Source organism: Phlebotomus argentipes, unplaced genomic scaffold (genome assembly GCF_947086385.1).
Source record: "Phlebotomus argentipes unplaced genomic scaffold, Phlebotomus argentipes genome assembly contig_6, whole genome shotgun sequence".
NCBI classification, from domain to species: Eukaryota; Metazoa; Arthropoda; class Insecta; order Diptera; family Psychodidae; genus Phlebotomus; species Phlebotomus argentipes.
In genome coordinates this window covers 5397466-5417812 of record NW_026776145.1, presented here as the reverse complement: position 1 = coordinate 5417812, position 20347 = coordinate 5397466, and the positions used below count along the sequence as shown (strand labels likewise).

The following is a 20347-nucleotide window of genomic DNA, read 5'->3' as shown; positions in this document are numbered from 1 at the left end:
CTTGCCGAATTTATACTCAAATTCTCCATCTGGACAAGGGCAATCAGAGTCAAGAACGCATCGTCCTGCATCACTTCTCCTGAATCCCTCTTTGCAATAACATCCCGCGACAATGGCTCTTCCTCTGCACATTTCCGGCGTTGCATCGCACTTCTCCAGACACGTATTTGAATAAATGTACTCTTCATTAGGATCATTGGGACACAAACACTCCGACTCCGGCTTACAGACTCCACCAATCTTCTTGAATCCTTCCTTGCAGTAGCAAGCTTTGAAGCACTCATGGGTTGGACAGTCGTCTGGTGGAATGCACTCGTCATCGCACGCCTTGCCAGACTTATATTCGAATTCTCCATCTGGACAAGGGCAATCAGAGTCAAGAACGCATCGTCCTGCATCACTTCTCCTGAATCCCTCTTTGCAATAACATCCCGCGACAATGGCTCTTCCTCTGCACATTTCCGGCGTTGCATCGCACTTCTCCAGACACGTATTTGAATAAATGTACTCTTCATTAGGATCATTGGGACACAAACACTCCGACTCCGGCTTACAGACTCCACCAATCTTCTTGAATCCTTCCTTGCAGTAGCAAGCTTTGAAGCACTCATGGGTTGGACAGTCGTCTGGTGGAATGCACTCGTCATCGCACGCCTTGCCAGACTTATATTCAGCTTCTGTGTCTTCACAAAAACACATATCCTCAGGAACGCATTGTCCTGCTATTCTTTTGTACCCAAAATCACAATAGCATTTATTGTTATTATTTATAATGGCACACTCTTGTATGGTAGTTCCACATGTCTCATAGCAATCATTCATGAAACCGTAGACTTCGTTATTCGGACAGGGGCACTCTCTTTGTGGAACACATTTACCGTTGACTCTATAGTGGTTTCTCTTGCAATGACATTTGAAAGTACTGGCAACATTCAGACACTCACTCCAAATTATATCGCAGTTCTCTAAGCAATCAGTACTATATATATACTCCTCGTTTTCCGGACAAGGGCAATTGCTGCTTGGCACACAAATTCCATTTATTCTCACATGTGCATCTTCGCAGAAACATCCCTTTGTACAGGTCTCGAGAGTGCAGTCATGAGTACCGTCATTACACACTTCATTGCACTTACTACTGTATCTAAATATTTCGTTTCCCTGGCACGGACATTTATCAAAGGTCTGGCATATCCCATTCACTCGGACAAATCCTTCCTTGCAGAAGCATCCCCTGTATGTTTCTCCCTGCGGACAGTCGTCGTAGTTTTCTCTGCAGGACTCTTGGCACCGATCTCCGAAAGTGTATTCTTCATTATCGGCGCATGGACAAAGTGAATCTTCAACGCACACTCCGCTTATTCTCTTGTAACCGGGCTTGCAGAAGCATTTGTTGATGATCGTTATCAATCCACATTCATCAGGAGTAGTTCCACAGGTTTCATCGCATTCAGTGGAATGGCCTGAAAACTCATTTTCCGGACACGGACAATTGACATCCTTGACGCATTTTCCATCAATCCTCTTGTAGTGGCGCAGGCAGACACATCTAAAGGCGCTCGGCTCCTCTCGGCAATCATTCCACGTTTTACTGCAGTCTTCGGAGCATTCGTTGCTATTGGCATATTCCTCGTTTTCGCCACATCCACAATTGCTGCCAAGCACACATAATCCATTTATTCTAACATATCCATCATCACAAAAGCATCCTTTGGAGCTGGACTCTTCAGCGCAATCTTGATCGCCGTACTTACATTCCTCTTCGCATGAGTTTCCGTAAGTAAAAACTTCATTGTCGTTGCACGGGCATTTGTCAAATGGCTGACACATCCCATTCACTCGGACAAAACCTTCCTTGCAAAAGCATCCCCTGTAGGTTTCTCTCTGCGGACAGTTATCGTAGTTTTCGCTGCAGGATTCATGGCACCGATCTCCGAAAGTATACTCCTCGTTTCTACTGCATGGACAAAGTGTATCATTGACACATTTTCCTAAAATCCTTTTGAAACCTTCTTTACAGAAGCATTTTTTGTCGTATCCGAAATCTGTACACTTTTGTAAATTTCCTTGACAGCTCATCAAACAGTCATTGGAGTATCGGAATTCCTCATTTTTAGGACATGGACAATTTGACTCTGGAATGCATTTTCCATCAATCCTTTTGTAGTTTTCGATGCATGTACATCTGTATGTGGTTGGATCATTAACGCATTGATCCCATGATTTTCCACAGTTTTCGAAACATTCATTACTGCGTACATAAGATTCATTGATTCCACAATCGCAATGAATTCCCATCACACATTTTCCTTTGATTCTAACATACCCTTCGTCGCAGAAGCAACCCTTGTAGCACAAATCCTGAGAGCAATCTAATGAACCATTATTGCATTGCTCTTCACAAGCACTTGAATATCTGTATGACTCGTGAGCCTTGCACTTGCATGCCGTGTCTGGGACACATCTGCCATTGACTCTCTTGAATCCCAGTAAACAGTTACATCTCTTGTAAACATCCTCCGCAACACATTCCAACAGAGTTTTAGTACAATCTTCGAAACATGGATTTCCATTGCTATATTCTTCGTTTTTACCGCAATGACAGTTTGTGTCAGGAATGCACAATCCGTTGATTCTTCTGAACCCGTCCTTGCAAAAGCATCCCTTGTAACATTCTGCGTCCTTGCAGTCGCCCGGTTTGGCGCTGCAATCTTCATCGCATTTATTTCCATAAACGTATTCTTCGTTTTCGGGGCATTCGCATTTGGTGTCAGGAACACAAACTCCGCCAATTCTTTTGAAGCTTTCCTTGCAGAAACAGTCAAAATACTGCTTCTGATTGGAACAATCACTTTGAGATTTCCCACATTCTTCATTGCATTTGTTGGCGTACTTGTACTCCTCATTTTTCGGACACTTGCATTTAGATGGAGGTTGACACACTCCATTGATTCTCTTGTAATTGCCAATGCAATGGCATCTGTTCTCACACTTCATTTTTATGCACTCGAAAGGATTAGCTTTGCAATCTTCATCGCAATTGGTCCCACATTTGAAGACTTCATTAGCGGGACATTCACAATCTTGTTCTGGAATGCATCGTTTACGGAAACGTTTAAATCCGTTTGCACAAAAGCAACCTTCCACACAACTTTCGTGCTGACAGTCACTTTTAGATTTTTTGCAGTCTTCTTTGCAAGAATTTCCACACGTTGTGTAAACTTCGTTTGCCTTTCCACACTGAGGCGGTGGACAATTAGATGTTGAAACACAAACCCCTCCTACTCTTTTGTAGCCACCAATACAGAAACATCCCTCAAAACAAACTTCTCTCCTGCAATTTTCCGCCGATGTACCACATTCCTCACTACAACGTTTACCACAAGTCAAATATTCTTCATTGACTGAACAATTTCCAATGCAGTTTTCATTCGAAACACACTGACCATTAATCCTAACATATCCTTCTGAACAGAAGCATCCTGCTTCACACTTTTCATGGTAGCAACTATTTTCACTGTTACAAATTTCTCTGCACCGATACCCACAGTTTCTAAACTCTTCGTTTTCCACACATTGCAATTCGCGTGGACAATCGCGCTTCTTAACACATTCACCTGTTGTGGGATGCCGAGCGTAGCCTTTGCGACAGTAGCACCCTGACGGGCATTTGACACCATATTTGCGCGCTTCACACTCGCGATCAATTCCGTCGCACATCTCTTGACACTCTGGAGCTTGTCCGCAGATCAGCCAAATTTCATTTCGGGGACAAAAAGGATCTGAAAGGGGATTCAATCTCTATGACATGAAAGAATTTCTATTAGAACTGCGTATTCATATTTACTTCGGCAATTGCGCTGTGCAATGCAGAGTCTTGAAGTATGATCTCGGGCATATCCTGGTTTGCAAAAACAACCTTTAGTGCATTTGACATTGCCTTTTGGACAGTCTCTGCCTAGATTAGAGCATTCCACTTGGCACGCAGGGCCACAGTCAGAATATTCTTCGTTTTTACCACACTCATTAGGCGGTTTTTGAGTGGTGGTGGAAGTTGTTGTGGAAGTAGTAGTTGTTTCTGTTGCTAATTCAGTCGTTGTGCTTGGTGAATTTTGGGTAATGTATTCATGATAGATCATTGGGCAATTCTTCAAATGCACGCACTGGTTGGTGATTGGATGGCGCGCGTATCCACTTTTGCAATAGCAACCATAAGGACAGTAGGAAGTTGGCCGGACATCACATGGTCTTCCATAATTCTCGCAGGTTGTCTGACAAGGCGGCGCTTCGCCGCAGACAAGATATTCCTCGTGTTTTGGACAAGAAGGCTCTGAAATTTTATCTTTGAGTTCAAAAGACATTTTTAGAATACATTTGAAACCTCAATTTCACTGAATGTGAACAGAATAGAAAATATATTTTAAACCTGTGAATTTATGTAGTTCGTTTATAGTATTTGAACCATGTCAGTAAATATTTATTAGTTGTTATCACATAAAAATGGTTATTCGGCTAAGTGGAATTTCATGATAGTCTTGTACATAAGACATTTTACATACCATAACTCAATCGATTTTGTATCTTGCTTTATGTTTTTTTAATGACAATATATATTTTATGGATTCTTGATTTCTCTTTCATTCAGCGTATACTGATTTTGCATATACATGACATTCTAATGAAAATTGAAGCACTGAAAACTTATTCAAGCAATTTATAAAATACTCACTTGCGCATTTCTTCTGTGATATGCACTTTCCTCCAGGATTTTCTCTCACGTAACCCGGACGACAAAAACAACCCGACCGACAGTCCTTGATTTTACAACTTCTTCTAATGGTCGTACAATCGTTTTCACATGGTGGTCCGCAGACGAGAAAATCCTCGTGAGATCCGCATTTTACTCTGGCATCACGAGAAGTATTTCGAGAAAAATCCGACTTGCTTTCCAGTCCTAAGAATAGGTTTGCATATGTTTCTTTCCCCAAGGAAATTCTACTGGATTAATGAATTTACTTGCACTTAAAATCGCTGTTTCGGTGGTGTTGACGGTGAAAGCGTTAACAGAAAACCCACTGTACAATATTAGGAACACTTCCCAGCGAGCCATGACTTGGATCAGCAGAAGGCTGAAATCTAACTGAAGATGTCCCCATGAAATCTTTAAATATAAGCGGTGCGTCCATTTTCTACCACTCCTTAATGTATAAGTATATATGGACTACAGGCCTGCTGTTAATCTAATTGACCAATTTGATCCTGTAATAAAAAAGCACATATTGAAAAGCAGGTTTACTCACATCACAAGGTGTTTGACCCAGAGAGATATATGTGATTCATACTGAGAGAATATAAATCAGAAAAAAATATTTCAGACAAAAATAGTAGACAAGAGATTACAAAAATAAAATACAGAAAAAAACATGTGTCTTAAGTGGATTAGAAATAGTTCCATTTATTTAATATATGAAATACACAACTTCAACATTTTTTTTTGACCAAACAGCTTTAAATGTCTCCTCTATAGAGCATTTATCATTGCAATGGTATTTCCAACCTGTTCGCTTTGCTTTTTTTTTTAAATTTGCAGCACATAACTCATCTCATTCTTATTGTAATCATCTGCACAGGGATGGACTTCTCGTTCTAATTAATTCCATGCATATTACAAAAAAAATAGTTTGGCAGACAATATTTACATTTGTTACATTGCCGTACCAACCAAATTCTTATCTTCAGGAATCCTCCTATTTCTAACACAAATTTAGGGACAGTCTGTGCTAGAAATTCACTCCCAATATAAGAAAAATGTATATAACTAAAACAAAATTCTATGGTCATCTACAGTGATGGAGCAAATAATATAGTTAGTTTGTTGATCATTATTCTTAATTTATTTTTATTGTCAAAATATAAAAGTCATGATATATAAAATAGTTCGAATAGTCGTTCTATTTGATTTATGTTTCTTAACATGATATAACAAACATACTAGATGTGTATATTATTATAGACACAAGTTGTTTGTATTCCTACAAAATCCAGACTGACAGAAACACTTTCTGCCTGTTACTGCATTGGATAAATCACATACTCGAGTGTTGACACCACAAGCTTCTTCACAAAGTTTTCCCAGTCGTGGTTGCTCATTTAGTCCACAATTGCATTTATTTACCGGAATACAAAGGCCGTCTTGACGCTTAAGGACATCATTTGGACAATGGCATCCATATCGACAATCATTTCTATCGCAATCGGCTGGAAAATCATAACATGATTCCAGGCAATCACTTTTACAGACGAAAAATTGTCCTGGCGCACAATTGCAGCGCATTCTAGCAATATTGACATCTACACAGACTCCTGCGATTCTAAAGTGTTCGTGTTTGCAATAACATCCATCGCTACATGGTGTAGCCATACATTCTTTGAAATCCCTTAAATTGCAATCCTCAAGGCATGATCTTCCACATTTAAATTCCTCATTTACAGAGCATGTTGGATTACTAATAAGAACACACGCGCCATTTAATCTCTCATATCCTGGTTTACAATAGCACCCTTTGTAGCATTGCTCAGGATTACATAGACCTGACAATGTGCATTCATCATAGCATCTTTGACGAGATTTGAAAATTTCATTCGGGTCATTGCATGGACAGGATGAATCAGGAACGCAGGGTCCATTATCGAACCTAGTATATCCTTCTTTACAATAGCATCCTAATACAATAGGTTCATTTCTACATGTATCAGGGGTTCCATCACATTTCTCTAAGCAACTATTCGAAGAAACGAACTCTTCATTGGGATCTGATGCGCAACCACACTGCTGTACAGGTTCACAAATACCCCTAATATTTTTGAATCCATCCTTGCAATAGCAATCTTTATAACAATCCTGGAATCGGCAATTTTCTTCAGGAAAACACTCATCGTCACATGGTTTTCCTGACTTATATTCAGTATTAGGGTTCGTGCATTCACAGTCAGACTCAGGAATGCAAACACCTGAATCGTCCCTCCTGTAACCAGTTTTACAAAAGCAGTCAATCGTGATCGGACGGCCTCTGCACGACTCCGGTGTTGCATAACAGTCTTCGAAACATCGATTAGAATATGTATATTCTTCGTTAGGGTCATTCGAGCAACTGCACTTACTTTCCAATTCACAACTGTTACCGATTCTTTTATACCCTTCTCTACAGAAACATCCTTTAACAAAATTTTCCATTAAACAATCAACGGATGGCATACATTCTTCCTCACAACTTTTCCCAGACTTATATTCCGTATTCAACTCAATGCATGGGCACTCGAATTCAGAAATACATGCCCCACTATCACTTCTCTTGAATCCCTCTTTGCAATAACATCCCGCGACTATGGCTCTTCCTCTGCACATTTCCGGCGTTGCATCGCACTTCTCCAGACACGTATTTGAATAAATATACTCTTCATTAGGATCATTGGGACACAAACACTCCGACTCCGGCTTACAGACTCCACCAATCTTCTTGAATCCTTCCTTGCAGTAGCAAGCTTTGAAGCACTCATGGGTTGGACAGTCCTCTGGTGGAATGCACTCGTCATCGCATGCCTTGCCGGATTTGTATTCAGATTCTGTATCTACACAAGAACACATGTCCTCAGTGACGCATGTTCCTGCTATTCTTTTGTACCCAAAATCACAATAGCATTTATTGTTATTATTTATAATGGCACACTCTTGTATGGTAGTTCCACATGTCTCATAACAATCATTCATGAAACCGTAGACTTCGTTATTCGGACAGGGGCACTCTCTTTGTGGAACACATTTACCGTTGACTCTATAGTGGTTTCTCTTGCAATGACATTTGAAAGTACTGGCAACATTCAGACACTCACTCCAAATTATATCGCAGTTCTCTAAGCAATCAGTACTATATATATACTCCTCGTTTTCCGGACAAGGGCAATTGCTGCTTGGTACACAAATTCCATTTATTCTCACATGTGCATCTTCGCAGAAACATCCCTTTGTACAGGTCTCGAGAGTGCAGTCATGAGTACCGTCATTACACACTTCATTGCACTTACTACTGTATCTAAATATTTCGTTTCCCTGGCACGGACATTTATCAAAGGTCTGGCATATCCCATCACCGAACAAAGCCTTACTTGCAGAAGCATCCCCTGTAATGTTTCTACCCTGCCGGACCGTCGTGGTCGTAGTTTTTCTGAAGGACTTTGGCACGATCTCGAAAGTGTTTTCTTCATTATCGGCGGCGCATGGACAAAGTGAATCTTCAACGCACACCGCTTATTCTCTTGTAACCGGGCTTGCAGAAGCAATTTGTTTAGATCGTTATAAATCCCACATTCTCAGAGTAGTTCCACAGGTTCATCGCATTCAGGGGAATGGCTGAAAACCTCATTTCCGGGACACGGACAATTGGACATCCTTGACGCATTTACCCATCACCTCTCTGTAGTGGCGCAGAAGGACACATCTAAGGCGCTCGGCTCCTCTGGCATCATTCCACGTTTTACTGCAGTCTTCGGAGCATTCGTTGCTATTGGCATATTCCTCGTTTTCGCCACATCCACAATTGCTGCCAAGCACACATAATCCATTTATTCTAACATATCCATCATCACAAAAGCATCCTTTGGAGCTGGACTCTTCAGCGCAATCTTGATCGCCGTACTTACATTCCTCTTCGCATGAGTTTCCGTAAGTGAAAACTTCATTGTCGTTGCACGGGCATTTGTCAAATGGTTGACACATCCCATTCACTCGGACAAAGCCTTCCTTGCAAAAGCAGTCCCTGTAAGATTCATCTTTTGGGCAGTCGTGGTAACTTTGTCTGCAGGATTCGTGACATCGGTCTCCGAAAGTATATTTTTCGTTTTCGGCGCATGGACACATATCCTCAGTGACGCATGTTCCTGCTATTCTTTTGTACCCAAAATCACAATAGCATTTGTTGTTATTATTTATAATGGCACACTCTTGTATGGTAGTTCCACATGTCTCATAGCAATCATTCATGAAACCGTAGACTTCGTTATTCGGACAGGGGCACTCTCTTTGTGGAACACATTTACCGTTGACTCTATAGTGGTTTCTCTTGCAATGACATTTGAAAGTACTGGCAACATTCAGACACTCACTCCAAATTATATCGCAGTTCTCTAAGCAATCAGTACTATATATATACTCCTCGTTTTCCGGACAAGGGCAATTGCTGCTTGGCACAACAAATTCCACTATTCTCACATGTTGCATCTTCCGCAGAAACATTCCCCTTTGTACAGGGCTCGAGAGTGCAGTTCATGTAGTACCGCATTACACACTTCATTGCACTTACTACTGTATCTAAAATTCGTTCCCTGGAACGGACATTTATCAAAGGTCTGGGCATATCCCCATTCCACTCGAACAAAGCCTTCCTTGGCAGAAGATCCCCTGTATGTTTCTCACCTGCGGACAGTCGTCGTAATAGTTTTCTCGGAAGGACTCTTCGGCACCGATCTCCGACAAGTGTATTCTTCATTATCGGCGCATGGACAACAAGTGACATTTCACGCACACTCCGCTTCATTCTCTTGTAACCGGGTTGCAGAAGAATTTGTTGATGATCGTGATCAATCCCACACATCAGGGTAGGTTCCACAGGTTTCATCGCATTCAGTGGAATGGACTGAAAAAACCTCATTTTCCGGACACGGGACCAATTGACATCCTTGACGCATTTCCCATCAATCCTCTTAGTGGGGCAGGCAGACACATCTAAAGGCGCTCGGCTCCTCTCGGCAATTCATTCCACGTTTTACTGCAGTCTTCGGAGCATTCGTTGCTATTGGCATATTCCTCGTTTTCGCCACATCCACAATTGCTGCCAAGCACACATAATCCATTTATTCTAACATATCCATCATCACAAAAGCATCCTTTGGAGCTGGACTCTTCAGCGCAATCTTGATCGCCGTACTTACATTCCTCTTCGCATGAGTTTCCGTAAGTGAAAACTTCATTGTCGTTGCACGGGCATTTGTCAAATGGCTGACACATCCCATTCACTCGGACAAAGCCTTCCTTGCAAAAGCAGTCCCTGTAAGATTCATCTTTTGGGCAGTCGTGGTAACTTTGTCTGCAGGATTCGTGACATCGGTCTCCGAAAGTATATTTTTCGTTTTCGGCGCATGGACACATAACGTCAGGGAGGCATATTCCTGCTATTCTCTTGAAACCTACTTCACAGTAGCATCTATTGTCCATATTCATCATTGCACAATCTTGTATATTCGTTCCACATGTCTCATGACAATTATTCATGAAACCGTAGACTTCGTTATTTGGGCAGGGGCACTCTTTTTGTGGAACACATTTACCGTTGACTCGATAATGGTTTCTCTTGCAATGACATTTGAAAGAACTGGCAACATTTAGACACTCACTCCAAGTTTTACCACAGTCCTCTCTGCAATCACTGCTATATATGTACTCCTCGTTTTCCGGACAAGGGCAATTGCTGCTTGGTACACAAATTCCATTTATTCTCACATGTGCATCTTCGCAGAAACATCCCTTTGTACAGGTCTCGAGAGTGCAGTCATGAGTACCGTCATTACACACTTCATTGCACTTACTACTGTATCTAAATATTTCGTTTCCCTGGCACGGACATTTATCAAAGGTCTGGCATATCCCATTCACTCGGACAAATCCTTCCTTGCAGAAGCATCCCCTGTATGTTTCCCCCTGCGGACAGTCGTCGTAGTTTTCTCTGCAGGACTCTTGGCACCGATCTCCGAAAGTGTATTCTTCATTATCGGCGCATGGACAAAGTGAATCTTCAACGCACACTCCGCTTATTCTCTTGTAACCGGGCTTGCAGAAGCATTTGTTGATGATCGTTATCAATCCACATTCATCAGGAGTAGTTCCACAGGTTTCATCGCATTCAGTGGAATGGCTGAAAACCTCATTTTCCGGACACGGACAATTGACATCCTTGACGCATTTCCCATCAATCCTCTTGTAGTGGCGCAGGCAGACACATCTAAAGGCGCTCGGCTCCTCTCGGCAATCATTCCACGTTTTACTGCAGTCTTCGGAGCATTCGTTGCTATTGGCATATTCCTCGTTTTCGCCACATCCACAATTGCTGCCAAGCACACATAATCCATTTATTCTAACATATCCATCATCACAAAAGCATCCTTTGGAGCTGGACTCTTCAGCGCAATCTTGATCGCCGTACTTACATTCCTCTTCGCATGAGTTTCCGTAAGTGAAAACTTCATTGTCGTTGCACGGGCATTTGTCAAATGGCTGACACATCCCATTCACTCGGACAAAGCCTTCCTTGCAAAAGCAGTCCCTGTAAGATTCATCTTTTGGGCAGTCGTGGTAACTTTGTCTGCAGGATTCGTGACATCGGTCTCCGAAAGTATATTTCTCGTTTTCGGCGCATGGACACATAACGTCAGGGAGGCATGTTCCTGCTATCCTTTTGTACCCAACATCGCAATAGCATTTATTGTTATTATTTATAATGGCACACTCTTGTATGGTAGTTCCACATGTCTCATAACAATCATTCATGAAACCGTAGACTTCGTTATTCGGACAGGGGCACTCTCTTTGTGGAACACATTTACCGTTGACTCGATAATAGTTTCTCTTGCAATGACATTTGAAAGAACTGGCAACATTCAGACACTCACCCCAAATTTTACCACAGTCCTCTCTGCAATCACTGCTATATATATACTCCTCGTTTTCCGGACAAGGGCAATTGCTGCTTGGTACACAAATTCCATTTATTCTCACATGTGCATCTTCGCAGAAACATCCCTTTGTACAGGTCTCGAGAGTGCAGTCATGAGTACCGTCATTACACACTTCATTGCACTTACTACTGTATCTAAATATTTCGTTTCCCTGGCACGGACATTTATCAAAGGTCTGGCATATCCCATTCACTCGAACAAAGCTTCCTTGCAGGAGGGCATCCCCTGTATGTTTCTCCCTGCGGCAGACAGTCGTCGTAGTGTTTCTCTGCAGGACTCTTGGCATGATCTCCGAAAGTTATTCTTCATTATCGGCGCAGGACAAAGTGAATCTTCAACGCACACTCCGCTTATTCTCTTGTAACCGGGCTTGCAGAAGCATTTGTTGATGTTCGTTATCAATCCACATTCATCAGGAGTAGTTCCACAGGTTTCATCGCATTCAGTGGAATGGCTGAAAACCTCATTTTCCGGACACGGACAATTGACATCCTTGACGAAATTTCCCATCAATCCTCTGGTAGTGGCGCAGGCAGACACACTAAAGTGCGCCTCGGCTACTCTCGGCAATCAATTCCACGTTTTACTGCAGTCTTCGGAGCATTCGTTGCTATTGGCATATTCCTCGTTTTCGCCACATCCACAATTGCTGCCAAGCACACATAATCCATTTATTCTAACATATCCATCATCACAAAAGCATCCTTTGGAGCTGGAATCTTCAGCGCAATCTTGATCGCCGTACTTACATTCCTCTTCGCATGAGTTTCCGTAAGTGAAAACTTCATTGTCGTTGCACGGGCATTTGTCAAATGGCTGACACATCCCATTCACTCGGACAAAGCCTTCCTTGCAAAAGCAGTCCCTGTAAGATTCATCTTTTGGGCAGTCGTGGTAACTTTTTCTGCAGGATTCGTGACATCGGTCTCCGAAAGTATATTTCTCGTTTTCGGCGCATGGACACATAACGTCAGGGAGGCATGTTCCTGCTATCCTTTTGTACCCAACATCGCAATAGCATTTATTGTTATTATTTATAATGGCACACTCTTGTATGGTAGTTCCACATGTCTCATAACAATCATTCATGAAACCGTAGACTTCGTTATTCGGACAGGGGCACTCTCTTTGTGGAACACATTTACCGTTGACTCGATAATAGTTTCTCTTGCAATGACATTTGAAAGAACTGGCAACATTCAGACACTCACCCCAAATTTTACCACAGTCCTCTCTGCAATCACTGCTATATATATACTCCTCGTTTTCCGGACAAGGGCAATTGCTGCTTGGCACACAAATTCCATTTATTCTCACATGTGCATCTTCGCAGAAACATCCCTTTGTACAGGTCTCGAGAGTGCAGTCATGAGTACCGTCATTACACACTTCATTGCACTTACTACTGTATCTAAATATTTCGTTTCCCTGGCACGGACATTTATCAAAGGTCTGGCATATCCCATTCACTCGAACAAAGCCTTCCTTGCAGAAGCATCCCCTGTATGTTTCCCCCTGCGGACAGTCGTCGTAGTTTTCTCTGCAGGACTCTTGGCACCGATCTCCGAAAGTGTATTCTTCATTATCGGTGCATGGACAAAGTGAATCTTCAACGCACACTCCGCTTATTCTCTTGTAACCGGGCTTGCAGAAGCATTTGTTGATGATCGTTATCAATCCACATTCATCAGGAGTAGTTCCACAGGTTTCATCGCATTCAGTGGAATGGCTGAAAACCTCATTTTCCGGACACGGACAATTGACATCCTTGACGCATTTCCCATCAATCCTCTTGTAGTGGCGCAGGCAGACACATCTAAAGGCGCTCGGGCTCCTATCTCGGCAATCATTCCACGTTTTACTGCAGTCTTCGGAGCATTCGTTGCTATTGGCATATTCCTCGTTTTCGCCACATCCACAATTGCTGCCAAGCACACATAATCCATTTATTCTAACATATCCATCATCACAAAAGCATCCTTTGGAGCTGGACTCTTCAGCGCAATCTTGATCGCCGTACTTACATTCCTCTTCGCATGAGTTTCCGTAAGTGAAAACTTCATTGTCGTTGCACGGGCATTTGTCAAATGGCTGACACATCCCATTCACTCGGACAAAGCCTTCCTTGCAAAAGCAGTCCCTGTAAGATTCGTTTTTTGGGCAGTCGTGGTAACTTTGTCTGCAGGATTCGTGACATCGGTCTCCGAAAGTATATTTCTCGTTTTTACTGCATGGACAAAGTTGGTCTTTTACACATTTTCCTAAAATTCTTTTAAATCCTTCTTTACAAATGCATTTGTTCTCGTATGGTAGTCCTTCACATTTATGAGAATTTCCTTCACAACTCATTAGGCAGTCATTAGAATATCCAAATATTTCATTTTTAGGACATGGACAATTTGAGTCGTGAACGCATTTTCCATCAATTCTTTTGTAGTTTTTGATACAGGTACATCTATATGTTGTTGGATCATTAACGCATTGATCCCATGATTTTCCACAGTTTTCGAAACATTCATTACTGCGTACATAAGATTCATTGATTCCACAATCGCAATGAATTCCCATCACACATTTTCCTTTGATTCTAACATACCCTTCGTCGCAGAAGCAAGCCTTGTAGCACAAATCCTGAGAGCAATCTAATGAACCATTATTGCATTGCTCTTCACAAGCACTTGAATATCTGTATGACTCATTCTCATTACACTTGCATGCCGTGTCTGGGACACATCTGCCATTGACTCTCTTGAATCCCAGTAAACAGTTACATCTCTTGTAAACATCCTCCGCAACACATTCCAACAGAGTTTTAGTACAATCTTCGAAGCATGGATTCCCATTGCTGTATTCTTCGTTTTTACCGCAATGACAGTTTGTGTCAGGAACGCACAATCCGTTGATTCTTCTGAACCCGTCCTTGCAAAAGCATCCCTTGTAACATTCTGCGTCCTTGCAGTCGCCCGGTTTGGCGCTGCAATCTTCATCGCATTTATTTCCATAAACGTATTCTTCGTTTTCGGGGCATTCGCATTTGGTGTCAGGAACACAAACTCCGCCAATTCTTTTGAAGTTTTCCTTGCAGAAACAGTCGAAATACTGCTTCTGATTGGAACAATCACTTTGAGATTTCCCACATTCTTCATTGCATTTGTTAGCGTTCTTGTACTCCTCATTTTTACCACATGGACATAAATTATCCTTAACACACTTTCCTAAAATCCTTTTGAAACCTTCTTTGCAAGTACATCGGTTTTCAATAGTTGTGCCTGAACACGTAACCACATTTCCCTCACAACTCTCTATACATTCATTAGAATAACCGTACTCCTCGTTCTTGGGACATGGACAATTTTCATCTGGTACACATTTTCCTTTGATTCTCTTGTAATTTTTCATGCAAGCACATCTAAATACTCGAGGTTCATTTGCACATTCAGCCCATGTCTTGCTGCAGTCTTCCGCACAATCATTACTGTTTATGTATACCTCATTTTCACCGCAAACTTCATTGCAAGCAGTACTACCGGAAACACATATTCCCTTAACTCTAACATACCCTTCGTCGCAGAAGCAACCCTTGTAGCACAAATCCTGAGAGCAATCTAATGAACCATTATTGCATTGCTCTTCACAAGCACTTGAATATCTGTATGACTCATTCTCATTACACTTGCATGCCGTGTCTGGAACACATTTTCCATTGACTCTCTTGAAACCCAGTAAACAGTTACATCTCTTGTAAACATCCTCCGCAACACATTCCAACAGAGTTTTAGTACAATCTTCGAAACAAGGATTTCCATTGCTATATTCTTCGTTTTTACCGCAATGACAGTTTGTGTCAGGAACGCACAATCCGTTAATTCTTCTGAAACCATCCTTGCAAAAGCATCCCTTGTAACATTCTGCGTCCTTGCAGTCGCCCGGTTTGGCGCTGCAATCTTCATCGCATTTATTTCCATAAACGTATTCTTCGTTTTCGGGGCATTCGCATTTGGTGTCAGGAACACAAACTCCGCCAATTCTTTTGAAGCTTTCCTTGCAGAAACAGTCAAAATACTGCTTCTGATTGGAACAATCACTTTGAGATTTCCCACATTCTTCATTGCATTTGTTGGCGTACTTGTACTCCTCATTTTTCGGACACTTGCATTTAGATGGAGGTTGACACACTCCATTGATTCTCTTGTAATTGCCAATGCAATGGCATCTGTTCTCACACTTCATTTTTATGCACTCGAAAGGATTAGCTTTGCAATCTTCATCGCAATTGGTCCCACATTTGAAGACTTCATTAGCGGGACATTCACAATCTTGTTCTGGAATGCATCGTTTACGGAAACGTTTAAATCCGTTTGCACAAAAGCAACCTTCCACACAACTTTCGTGCTGACAGTCACTTTTAGATTTTTTGCAGTCTTCTTTGCAAGAATTTCCACACGTTGTGTAAACTTCGTTTGCCTTTCCACACTGAGGCGGTGGACAATTAGATGTTGAAACACAAACCCCTCCTACTCTTTTGTAGCCACCAATACAGAAACATCCCTCAAAACAAACTTCTCGCCTGCAATTTTCCGCCGATGTACCACATTCCTCACTACAACGTTTACCACAAGTCAAATATTCTTCATTGACTGAACAATTTCCAATGCAGTTTTCATTCGAAACACACTGACCATTAATCCTAACATATCCTTCTGAACAGAAGCATCCTGCTTCACACTTTTCATGGTAGCAACTATTTTCACTGTTACAAGTTTCTCTGCACCGATACCCACAATTCCTGAACTCTTCGTTTTCCACACATTGCAATTCGCGTGGACAATCGCGCTTCTTAACACATTCACCTGTTGTGGGATGCCGAGCGTAGCCTTTGCGACAGTAGCACCCTGACGGGCATTTGACACCATATTTGCGCGCTTCACACTCGTGATCAATTCCGTCGCACATCTCTTGACACTCTGGAGCTTGTCCGCAGATCAGCCAAATTTCATTTCGGGGACAAAAAGGATCTGAAAGGGGATTCAATCTCTATGACATGGAAAGAATTGCTTTTGAAACTTCGTTGTTATACTTACCTGGGCAATTACGCTGTGCAATACAGAGTCCTGAAGTGTGATCTCGGGCATATCCTGGTTTGCAAAAACAACCTCTTGTGCATTTGACATTGCCTTTTGGACAGTCTCTGCCTAGATTAGAGCATTCCACTTGGCACGCAGGGCCACAGTCAGAATATTCTTCGTTTTCGCCACACTCATTGGACGGTTTTTGAGTGGTGGTGGAAGTTGTTGTTTTTTCAGTTGCTAATTCAGTAGTTGGGCTTGGTGAATTTTGAGAAGTTTTGGAAAATTTTGGAACTTCAGTTGTTGTTCTCGGATAATTTTGAGTAATGTATTCATGATAGATCATTGGGCAATTCTTCAAATGCACGCACTGATTGGTGATTGGATGGCGCGCGTATCCACTTTTGCAATAGCAACCATAAGGACAGTAGGAAGTTGGCCGGACATCACATGGTCTTCCATAATTCTCGCAGGTTGTCTGACAAGGCGGCGCTTCGCCGCAGACAAGATATTCCTCGTGTTTTGGACAAGAAGGCTCTGAAATTTTATCTTTGGACCCCAAAAAATATTTAGAATACATTTTAAACATCAATTTAAAAGAACGTGAACAAAATAAATAATTCTATTTAACCGTGTAAGAATAATATACCTAGTTTAGTAAACATATGTGTACGATATCAGTAATTAAATATTTACACCAAAATTATCATAAAAATGTTGCCTCGCATCCTAATTTGAGATTCAAAAATGTCTTGTATATAAGACAACTTACATACCAAAACTTTATCAACTTTGTATCTTTCTTTATGCTTTTTTTACGACAATTCCTTATTTTATGGTTTCCTAACGTTTTCTTTATTCAGCGTATACTGATTTCGCAAAAAAGAACATTCTAATGAAAAGTGAAGCACTGAACTAGAACTAAAATTACTGATAATGTACAATACTCACTTGCGCATTTCTTCTGTGATATGCACTTTCCTCCAGGATTTTCTCTCACGTAACCCGGACGACAAAAACAACCCGACCGACAGTCTTTGACTTTACACACTCTTCCAATGGTCGTGCAATCGATTTCACATGGTGGTCCGCAGACGAGAAAATCCTCGTGAGATCCGCATTTTACTCTGGCATCACGAGAGGTATTTCGGGAAAAATCCGACTTGCTTTCGAGCGCTAAGAAAAGGTTTGTCATTGTCTTACTTCGCAAATAAATTCTACTGGATTAATGAATTTACTTTCACTTAAACCTGTGGTTTCGGTGGTGTTGACTATGAAAGCGTTAACAGAAAATCCACTGCACAATATTAAGAACACTTCCCAGCGAGCCATGACTTGGATCAGCAGAAAGCTAAAGTTAAACTGAAGATGTCCCCGTGAAATCTCTAAATATAAGCAGTGCGTCCATTTTCTACCACTCTTTTATACATATGTGACAAAAGACATAAACCTGCTGTTAATCTAATTGATCATTTTGGTCACGAGGGGTCAATCACGAGGTGTTTGACCCAGAGAGATATATGGGATTCGTATATAAGAGTATATAAATCAGGGGACATGTTTGGAACCAAAATTTATTTTATGTTCGATATACACATTTTAAGCTGAGTTGGCGACACACATTTAGTCTATTCTTTAACTTTTTCATCCCAAAAATCGAGGAAAAGAAAATATAAAAATATCTTGTCTCCCTTGTATATTTCGTGAGACATTAGCAATCTTTTTCTAATACGCAACGTCCATTTACTCGCTTGTATCCTTCAACACAGTAACATCCTTCTTGGCAATTAGCAGACGCACAATCATCGCTTGACTTTGAACAGTCTTCGTTGCATGAGTTACCACAAGTTGTGTACTCTTCGTTCTGACCAGGACATGCCGATTTGGGACAATTAGAAACGGGCACGCATACTCCTGCCACTCTTCTATAACCACTGATGCAGAAACATCCCTCCTCGCAAAGTTTGTACTGACACGATCCTTCCGGATTGTCGCAATCTTCGTTGCATCGAAAGCCACATTTTGTATACTCCTCATTGGGTGGACACTGTTTCACACATTTTTGTTTTGGGAGACATTTACCATTAATTCTTACGTAACCTTCCACGCAGAAACATCCTGATTCGCATTCCTCGTAGAAGCAATCCTTCTTGCTGCCATAACACGTTTCCTTGCATCGATATCCGCAATCAGTATATTCCTCATTTGCCGCGCAGTCGGGTTCCTTTGGGCAGTCACTCTTGCGGACGCAAACACCAGTTTCCGGATGACGAGCATAGCCTTTGCTGCAGTAGCATCCTTTCGGGCAATTGTCAACGTACTTCCGTCCCTCGCAATCACGATCCACTCCATCGCACGTCTCCTGGCAGTCTGGGGCCTGTCCGCAGACCAACCACACTTCGTTTTTAGGGCAAAAGGGCTCTGTGCAGAACAAAAGAAGATTTACAAAATATGTCTAAAACGGGGAAATTTTTAAAATTACTCGGACAGGACTTTTGCGGGATACATGGTCCTCCAGCGCCGTCGCGAGCGTATCCGGCTTTGCAGAAGCAACCAGTCTTGCACTTGGTGTTGCCCTTTGGGCAGTCCTTGCCCAAATTTGCACATTCCACTTGACACGCTGGGCCACAGTGCGCATATTCTTCGTTGTCTCCGCAAATCTCTGACGATGCCTCAGTGGTTGTGATGGGAGACTGGGCGACATAATCAATCGTAGGACAGGTTTTCACGTGTATGCACTGATTGGTGTCTGGATGGCGAGCATATCCGGTCTTGCAGTAGCATCCTTGGGGACAGTAGGTGGATACCTTGACGTCGCAAGTTCTCCCGACATTTTCACATGTCGTTTGGCATGGCGGGGCCTCGCCACAGAAGAGATATTCCTCAAATTTGGGACATGATGGTCCTAAAGTGGATAAATCCCTTTTGAAAAAGCCTCGAAGTGTTTACACAATCTATTTACACTCACTTGCACATCTTTTCTGCAAAATACACTTTCCACCAGGAACATCTCTTACATATCCTGGGCGGCAGAAGCATCCTGGCCGACACGAATTGGATCCACACGCTTTTCCGATAGTCGAGCAATCAACTTCACATGAAGGTCCACAGCTTAAATACTCTTCATGCCATTCACAAGTACCCCATTTATAATTTAAATCTAATTCTGAACCATTAGTTTCATAACCACCTTTTAAAAATACATTTTTACTATATCTTGATAAGGTATTAGATGATACAATTGATATCAGCAGATACCAAAATATTAGCCAGTATTCTTTACGGGTCATGACTATGTTGGGCGGAGAATAAAACAACAACTGAATCGCTTGCTAAAAGATTTTCTAATATATACGTAAATGTAAATTTCTGGAACAGAGTGTTTTCCTATCAAACCACTATGTTAATTTATTGGCTATGTTATTAAAGGTTTATAAATAGAGTGGCTAACCAATACACATAAATGTGGAACAAAACACTCCTATAACTGTAGAATG

At 41.8% G+C, this 20347-nt stretch overlaps 2 protein-coding genes across 2 annotated transcripts; both read right to left on the bottom strand.

Annotated features, from left to right (window-relative positions):
- Positions 1–16: 16 nt before the first annotated feature.
- LOC132258225 (zonadhesin-like) lies at positions 17–2997 on the bottom strand (the record flags this gene model as incomplete). Its single annotated transcript, XM_059755431.1, has 2 exons — positions 2327–2997; positions 17–1957 (listed from the first exon to the last, which is right to left on the bottom strand). Coding segments are annotated over exons 1-2 (2612 nt in total), but the record flags the coding sequence as incomplete, so codon positions are not given.
- Positions 2998–3281: 284 nt separating this feature from the next.
- Positions 3282–4361, bottom strand: LOC132258214 (zonadhesin-like). The gene is made up of 3 exons (XM_059755420.1): positions 3848–4361; positions 3447–3782; positions 3282–3367 (listed from the first exon to the last, which is right to left on the bottom strand). The coding sequence occupies exons 1-3, from the start codon at positions 4359–4361 to the stop codon at positions 3282–3284; spliced, it is 936 nt and encodes a 311-aa protein (XP_059611403.1).
- Between the last annotated feature and the right edge of the window lie 15986 nt (positions 4362–20347).